This window comes from Limulus polyphemus, unplaced genomic scaffold, assembly GCF_000517525.1.
Source record: "Limulus polyphemus unplaced genomic scaffold, Limulus_polyphemus-2.1.2 Scaffold1206, whole genome shotgun sequence".
NCBI classification, from domain to species: domain Eukaryota; kingdom Metazoa; phylum Arthropoda; class Merostomata; order Xiphosura; family Limulidae; genus Limulus; species Limulus polyphemus.
In genome coordinates this window covers 58,680-67,747 of record NW_013666816.1, presented here as the reverse complement: position 1 = coordinate 67,747, position 9,068 = coordinate 58,680, and the positions used below count along the sequence as shown (strand labels likewise).

Sequence of the window (9,068 nt, the reverse complement as noted above, 5' to 3'; positions counted from 1 at the left end):
TTTAATCGAACAGCGAGAGTGAGTGCCACAGTTTTAATACCCTCACGGTTACAAAGTGCAGCAGAGTTATCAGTTGCGTTTCGTAGCTTAAACCTTGAACCTTTAGTTAATTTATAGGCCATACTCGGCTCTTGTTGAACATAGAAATCAGGCGAATAAAATGAGTATAAAGTATAGAAAGGGAATAGTAAGATGTACTCTATTATGTAGGGAGACGATATACTACAACCTTTTTTTTATTGTTAATATAACAGGTTTATGTTTCGTTTGTAGTATGTAGAAGTTCATTCTCATTCTATAGAGATCGAGAGTGGTCCAATGTTTAGAGTGCCAGACTGTGGATCTGCAGATCTATAGTTCGGGTCCCATTACAAAAAAACAAAACACACTCTGCACTTTAGGGTAGTGGGTGCATTATAATGGTGACAGTCAAATCCCACTATTCGGTCTAACATGAGTAGCCAAAGAGTTGGCAGTGAGTGCTCTTGCTTATTTGTCTTTTCTCTAATCTATTATTTCAAAATTAGGGACAGCTAGCGCAGATAGCCGTTGAGTACAATTACTCGAGTATCTGAAAACAACAAACCCATTCTATAGTTTGAAACCTATGATGTTATTTTTGTTCATATATATATATGTGTGTGTGTGTGTGTGGAATTCTGTTTGGTTTTACCCTTGTTAATTAAAGAAAACAATTATTGTGAAGGTAGAAAAATGACACGTTATAAGTTAAATCAACCCATTTGTTAGTTTGTGTAAGCAGATTTTCGTATTCTTTCTTCCTCTTGCTTAACCATTTACCACAATAGTATATTTTGTAGTTAACCTGTAGTATTGTTAAAACAAATGCGTAACTTTTCATTGTTTTTATTCTGTAAATAAAGATACTGATTATAAAAAATGATGGAAGATTATTCTGTGATATTATAAGACTATTCTTTGCCTATAGAAGCAAAAAGAAATGCTGTTTAAAGTGTTTCTCAAACGTGAAATTTAAGATTAACATAAGTTAGGGATTTTTTCTTTGTATCAGAAGGAGAACGGATGTATGAAAATATGTTTTTGATTAATAACTGTCTATCTATATAAAGTGATAAAGTACGGATTTGGTTTACTAATAATCCGTTATTTACCTTGTATTTCATGGGATAGAAGTAAAACTGATTATTGAATTAACCAAATCACTTATTTCATTAACTATTCCGATACGTTTCATTGCATATCACAATTGAAATGCTTGTTCTGGTGCTCTACATTGTTTGTTTGTTTGTTTGTAATTAAGCACAAAGCTACACTATGGGCTATGTGTGCTCGCCCACCACGGGTATCGAAACCCGGATTCTAGCGTTATAAGTCCGCAGACATGCCGCTGTGCCACTAGGGGGCGTGCTCTACATAGACTGATAAGATATCGAATATGACTGAATCTAAATATACCACAATGTGTACTTTACAATCATTAGATTTTGGAGTTTAGTATCGGGTAAGATAAAATGACATAGCGTCAAGGCGTGGAATCTATTAAAAAGCTTTAGTGATAACTCAAAATGAACAAATTATGTAGACGAACAAGATTCTCATGATACAAACCTCAGCGTCATTGAGACCACCTCTTTTAATTTCACTGACATTTATAGTAACATCTAAAAATGTTAAAGATTTAAATAATTAATCTAAGAATATACAAACTTCAAATTAAAGTAACCAATAGCTCAAAATATCAAGTGTACGTTATTATCTCAACATATTTCTCAACTAAAATAAAAAAATTACTCATCCATAACAAAACATAACTAATAGACAAACAACTTTAATATGTTGGAAGAACTTCTAGATTATACCATCCTTAATATTTCAGTTTCACACGTGATATAAAGAATTAGACACTCTCAGTTCGCAGAATTAAGCGAAACTGTAAACAAGATACATGAAAATATTTGCTTCCCAAATATTTTTTTAAGATTATCAACGACTATTAAAGTTTTATACTAGTAGAAATACATACAAAAGAAAATTAAGCACATATCAATGATATCTAATTAAAGATCTGTAACTTGGCTAAAGTTATTTGTATTCAATTAAACAGATATTAAAAGCTGCAAAGAATTAATATGCTGTCTCACGTTTGGATATGTAACGTTTTATTCTACATGGAAGAAACTATTGTTAGTATCGAGGCACTCTTAATCTTTTCTTGTCGATTCTTACCGATAAAGGGAGAGCATTCATTTTAGTAGCAAAAATTATATTATATTAGTTTGTAAGTTTTACTACTGTAGGAAACACTCAACCCTTTTACATACACAAATGTGTTTTATTTTAATTCAGGTTTCTACAAATGGAATAGATGCTAAAGTTAGAGAAAAATAAAACAAAATAAAAAATACCCGAGAGAGAATGAGTCATGCTTTAGTTTAGTTCTGTGTTGTAGTTTTTTTTTTGTTTGTGTGTGTGTGTGTGTGTGTAAGTACAAAGCTACACAGTGGGCTATCTACGTTGTGTCCACCGCGGAGAATTTAATCCTGGATTTTGACATTGTAAGTCTGTAAGCTTACCATTGATACACCTGTTTATTTTAGTAAATAATGTAGCAGGTAAAATAAAAATGTCAATTCCTTTGACGTGCTGGAAACATTTTGTAATTGGGTATAAGAAGAAATTAACATTATTTGATATTTCAAACAAAAAAGTCAATAAAAAGATGAATAAAGTGGAACTTTGAATGAAATCATATAGTAAGTATTTAAAATAACGTGTGAATTCACATATTAAATTTAACGAATAAAAAGAATAGAAAGAGCGTTTAAAAGTAACATTTTCAATAACCATACAAAAGATATACCATTCTTCAGTATATCACTACCTATAGAATGTTCCAAAAAAACTAGCAAAAAGGGTAATTTTTACTTGGTTTCATCTTCAAAATTTCAATGTACATTTTGACCAATCCAAGTTATGATTCTCATTGAACGAAAGGATTAGCTTAGAAATTCCAGAATCATTTACCTGAAAAATAGCTACATAAAATAGGTAATAATCACTACGTATAGAGAAGTTTCAGATGAGAAGCCATATTTAAAGATTTAAGAAGAGTCCAAATCAAATAATTATATGTTTAGTTGGAGCTCGGTAATATGTAAAAAAGACGCCCAGTCAAGTATTTATGTACCTATTTGGAATTAGGTAGTATTTGAAGCTTATGCAATTAGAATTCACAATTACAATTAATATTTTCAACTATATTTAAGATTATAATTAACTACACAAATATTGCTGTAATTACTTGGTAGTTCGAAAAAATTGAGAGAAAAAACACCCTAACTTTGTTGTGTAAAAATTAGATGAAAAGTTTTGAAACTTACTAAAGACGAATCCATTTACCAAGGTGATAGCGTGAATAGCTTGTTTAACTGTATCGTCACATTTATAAACTACTAGTATTGTAAAAAAATCTATGAAAATTAAAGGATGAAAAAGATAATCTTATAAAACAGTTGTGTGGAAAACGTATTATTAAATTAGTTAATGAAAGGAATTAGAGAATATTTGTAAAAACAAAAAGATATCGTATTTAACGAACATTTTCAAGATATCGTATTTAACAAACATTTTCAAGATATCGTATTTAACAAACATTTTCAAGATATCGTATTTAACGAACATTTTTAAGATATCGTATTTAACGAACATTTTAAAGATATCGTATTTAACAAACATTTTCAAGATATTGTATCTAACGAACATTTTTAAGATATCGTATTTAACGAACATTTTCAAGATATCGTATTTAACGAACATTTTCTTCAGTAGCTGTTAGGAGGTGAAGCTGCATTATGTAATATTTATTACTCTTTTAGTATACCTCGAGTTTATTCACATGGAATGATATAAAGTATTATTTCATTATTTTTCGGTTTAAGCCGAGATAAAGGTAAGCTTTCGTCAAAAGTTTCTTAGCCGTCGAAGTTCAGGAATATTGAATATTGATAAGTGAAATAACCTACAGCACAGGTACAATCCTTAGAACTACAGAAAAACTATTAGCTCACTTACATTAGAAAAAATGTAAAAAACGAGTTTCATAATCTTTTATTTATTTAGTGAAATGTATTCGGAGAATAAGGAAAAAAAAAATCACTAAAATTAATTCATCTTGTAATCGTCATGTGTCATTTATGGACTCAATGTTGCCATTTTCTCTGTTAAAAAGAATGTTCGTGTATACATTTCTAGACATACGTTAAATTTAAACGTTTCTGGTTGTAGCACTTATACATTAGAGATGACTATAAAGATTATTTAAACAATCCACATAGCTGAGAAGTTGGTGGAGCACTAGAGAAACTTGTCAGTATTAGTTATTCCATAAATTTACGTGAAATCGATATTCTATCTACAAAAATTAAAATGCATGTTGCTTAAAATACAAGTCTTTGTGATAGATATAATATCATAGTTTAGAGTCTAATTTTCTGTTTCATATATCTTTGTGATAATTTGCGAATAAAGAATCTAGAATTGGTTCATTCACGATAAAATTAACACTGATCTGTGTTGAGAGTGAGAATGCAATGAAGTATACAAAAGTAATGAAGTTCTTGTTTATTGTAAAACACAAACCAATAAAACAGGCTATCTGCACTCTGCTCACTGCAGAAATCGAATCTCGATTTTTAACATTGTATGCTCCCAGATCTACTGCTGAGTCATCTGGAAGTTAAGGCTGAAATGAAATTAAAATATATAAGTACAAAGTCAATAAGTAAAAACATATTGGTAGCTTATTGAGAAAGTGCCAGTTGTTATTGTTATAATATAGGTACAAGGTTCAACAAGTCATTTTCCATGAAAAACAAATTTCCTAGAAACGATTACACTCTAGAAAAATATATGGAAAGTTATTCGTGACAGAAATGTCTTGTTCAATAACTGTAGAAGGCATATAAATTAGTGGATTAATATTCCAATAGCTGAAACTTGAGAAACGGAAATATTAGTCTTGCATGAATGTTAATCAATACACCAAATCTCTACGGAGTAATAATTTTACCTACGCAACAAAAACAAAACAATCTTGTTGTGCAATTTATTTACGCTCTTTAAAGTAAGTGTTGCATAAACATATTTATTGACATTTTTGTGGGAATACGCTTGTTGGTGTTATAATAGAAAATCTGTTTATACCTATACTTTCTGGCTACTGGCCAGCTTGTGGTTTATTTCAAATATTATTTGATACAGCCCCCATAAGTGACTCAGCGATAAGTCTGCATGCTTACGACGCTAGAAACCATATTTCGATACCAATGATGAGCAGAGCACAGATAGTCCATTTTGTCGCTTTGTGCTTAACAACGACCAAAACCAAATCATTAGGTAGAATCGTTCAACTTCTCTCTAAAATACTACCATTGTTACTACTTTTTCTAACATTTATGCTATTTTGTTTTGTAAATGTTTTTGTTCGTTTGTTCTTATGCACAAACTTGCACAATGGGCTAATACGCTTTGGCCATCGCTGAGGTCAGACCCAGAACTTTATGTAATAAGATCTGAAATATAATGTTGAGGTACCCACCAGGAGGAGTTGGTGCTTTTACATTCTGTTTATGCATTCATTTGTGGAGTTGGGCAAATAGAAGAAAGCAATAGGGAATTACAAACTTATTAAATCCCTCCACTTCTCCCGATATAAAGAGGATCCTACCACCTTCTCATGTATTGTTTTATTACGGTATGAATGTTATTAAATTTATTAAAATGATGAAATGAAACTGTTTTAGGTGACTGTGAGTAATTACTTTTTAAAACGACATAGTATCAAAAATAAGACAAACAAGTCAATTTACTTAAGTTTTATAAAATTAATTTGGATCTATAAAATAAATGTTTTATTGGACACATAAACAAATTTAAAAAACAAAACATAACGAAGTAATGGTTAGATTTAGTGGCTCACCCACTAAAACGACGTTTATTTGGAATATAAACTAAAATAACTTATTTCTACAGAACATCCAAATCTATACTTTCTGCCAGGTATGTGTAAAATTGCACTCGAAAGTACTCCCAAACATTTGAAAAATATATTTTTTTAAAAGAGTTTTGGATTTTCGAAACAAAATTTAATACATAAAATTTATACAAATTACATTTTCTTTCTATTTAAATGTGCCAAAATACCTACAAGAAATTGCATAGATAACATTTTCACAATTAAATATTCATAATTGGTATGTTTTGTTCTGTTACTCTGAAAACAATTATTTTCTGACGCTTTTGTCACATGATCGGTTACTTTTGTTATACGGTCACTCTGTTTCTTAAACTCTAAGACCACAACTTTAAAAAAATCCTAAGTGTTGAAGTTCAATAGTATTATGAAAGTTCTTAGGTTCGTTTTGACAGCATTTTACTGCTGAAAACAATGTTAGTTTTCAAGAGTGATACTGCTAGCACGTATATCAGTTCCAGGTAGGTAGCACACTTTCAAATAACTTGAGACGGGTGTCGCCTTGTAATTAGCATACCCTGACTGTGAATATGGAAATTTATGGTAAGCTTTCCTTTGACACACAAAAACGCGAGCTCCACTTTAGGGTCTTGGGTGCCCCATAAGAGTGATGTTCAAACCCAATTATTCTGATTCACAAGACTAGCTCAAAAGTTGAAGATGGGAATTGTTGACTAACTGCCTTCTCTCTAGACTATTGGTGTAAAATTAGCAATATTTATGGTTTTTTTGGGCCCCTTTTTGAGCTCACCATATAGTAACCTAAATTAAATTAGATGTGTGAACAATAAATGGCATTACACCTAATTTATTATTAGATATAACACAGCGGACCAACTGTTTAATGATTATATTACAGATCACTTTCATTTTCACCAAAGGTAAAATTTAAAAATTTGACCCAAGCTGTGGTGATGAGCCTTAAATAGGGGAAACTATTGCTTGAAGTTACTAACTAAAAGATAAATCAGTGGATCTGAGAATATCATACTATTTTAGTTAAAGATTGTTGAAATACGAAAATTCGTGAGTATTTGAACTTTCATTTGTGATACTCTTAAAGATAAATAAGGTTTTGCGGCATGCTGTGTGAGGAAAACATGATAACGCATTTTACAATATATATAAGAGAAATTGTCACTGATAACTACTGTATGTATATACATTTTCTGAAAATAGTGCAATTCATTTCGTATGCAATTTGAAAGTAAAACTACCTTCCACATTTTAATTGCAATGAAATGTAGACGATAAGAATATGTAAAGTTCTGTTCAATGATGGCCAGGTGGTTAGGACGCTCGACTCGCGATCTGCGGGTCGCGGGTTCGCATCCCCATCCCACCAAACATGCTCGCCCTTTCAGCCGTGGGGGCGTTATAATGTGACGGTCAATCCCACTATTCGTTGATAAAAGAGTAACCCAAGAGTTGGCGGTGGGTGGCGATGACTAGCTGCCTTCCCTTTAGTCTTACACTGCTAAATTGGGGACGGCTAGGGCAGATAGCCCTCATGTAGCTTTGCGCGAAATTCAAAAACAAACAAACAACAAGTAATATGAGTTACGTGAAAAAACACTTGTTGTTCAAACGGCTCTTGTTGATTATGGTTCAACATTCCGTCACCACATCAAACACCATAGGTGCGTTTTTTAATAATAAATTACCACCTTAAAGTTTACCATTTTTTTGCCAAAAGTATTAACTAGTTTATGATATGTTTTATCTGCCAATTTTTTTTCTTATTTCGCTGTTAAGCACAAAGCTATACATACAATGGGCTCTCTGTCCACTGGCCACTGCTTGTATTGACATTAGATTTTTAGTTGTTATAAGCCCTCAGATTTACCGCTGAGCCAATGTGGGGCCTTCTGTCAGAAATCAATACTCAACAACTATTGTGAAGAGGTTTTATTTATCAAAAATCGTTACTTAAAATGTTCCTTTCTCGGATTTAACGTATTAATGTTTGGTGTTTTAGAGAATATTCCAACCACCTTCAAATTCACTCGTTTTCGTCAACAAAAATTAATTTCATAGCGATGTAAAAAATTTTGTCTCATAAAAATTGAAATGTTTAAGTATTATTGTTTTTAGCAAAAAATTTCATAATCATTGTAACTCTACATTGATGCTCCAGTTTATACTGTCGTAGGTAATTGTTCTATAATAGTCTATTGTGGCAATTCATGTTGTAACAGTTTCCAACCTCTTTCATAAACATTATTTTCATAAAAATCAAAACTAATTGACATTAAAGTGCCGATAAATAAAAACTATACTTATATACCTTCGGACTTAAGAATTTTAAACTAATTTAGTAATGTATTTCATGGTATTAATTAGACGCCATTTTGTTAGGAGTGCATAAAGAAAGAATAATAAGTTCTTTAAATATAATTTGAATCAAGATTAGTATTTATTCATAATTTTTCTCCCTTGGACATTTTTTTTGGTGTCATGAATTTTGAGTTTGTACTTTCCTCGTATGAAAAAAAAGAACTTCCCAGGACCAGACCAACTGTTATCGATCCCATCTATGTATCAGTCTTTCTCTTGCTCTTTCATATTTCGTCTCGCATCTTAGAGATTTTATTGAATAATGTTGCACAAATTTTAGAATGGGATAATACATTACTGGCAGGTAATGAGTTATTGTGTGTTAATTGGTAGATCAGTTGCGTTAGTACGTCGCTAGCGATGTTAATATTTCGGATTATGATAAGAAGTAGATATGAACATTCTATGTGAGACGTAAGAAGGGCTATGAAAAAGTTCAGAGTGGGATTTACTTGTAAAATGACGATATTTTTTTATCGTCCGGCCTTGTCACATTATCACTACAAAAGATCATGAAATTTTGCACTTCTTGGCTCTCCAAGCTTTTGCGTCATAAAACGGGTTTCGATGCCCGTGGGAGCCACAGCACAGATAGCCCATTGTGTAGCTGCTTTGTTACAAACAAACAAAGCTTTTAACAAATCACCATTTTTAGCAAATCACCATGGTCGTCGTCAAGGAAGTATTATGAAACTGTAGACTTAAACGAGAAGCAAAG

At 31.6% G+C, this 9,068-nt stretch overlaps 1 protein-coding gene across 1 annotated transcript in view; it reads right to left on the bottom strand.

The window, feature by feature from the left end:
* Positions 1–4,648: 4,648 nt before the first annotated feature.
* LOC106462606 (protein kinase DC2-like) overlaps positions 4,649–9,068 on the bottom strand; it is a gene marked incomplete at its 5' end in the record, with an annotated part of 62,208 nt that continues 57,788 nt past the window's right edge. Inside the window, one exon of the mRNA XM_022389922.1 lies at positions 4,649–4,723. Within this exon, the coding sequence (XP_022245630.1) occupies positions 4,718–4,723 (6 nt within the window). The remainder of the gene's footprint in view (positions 4,724–9,068) is intronic.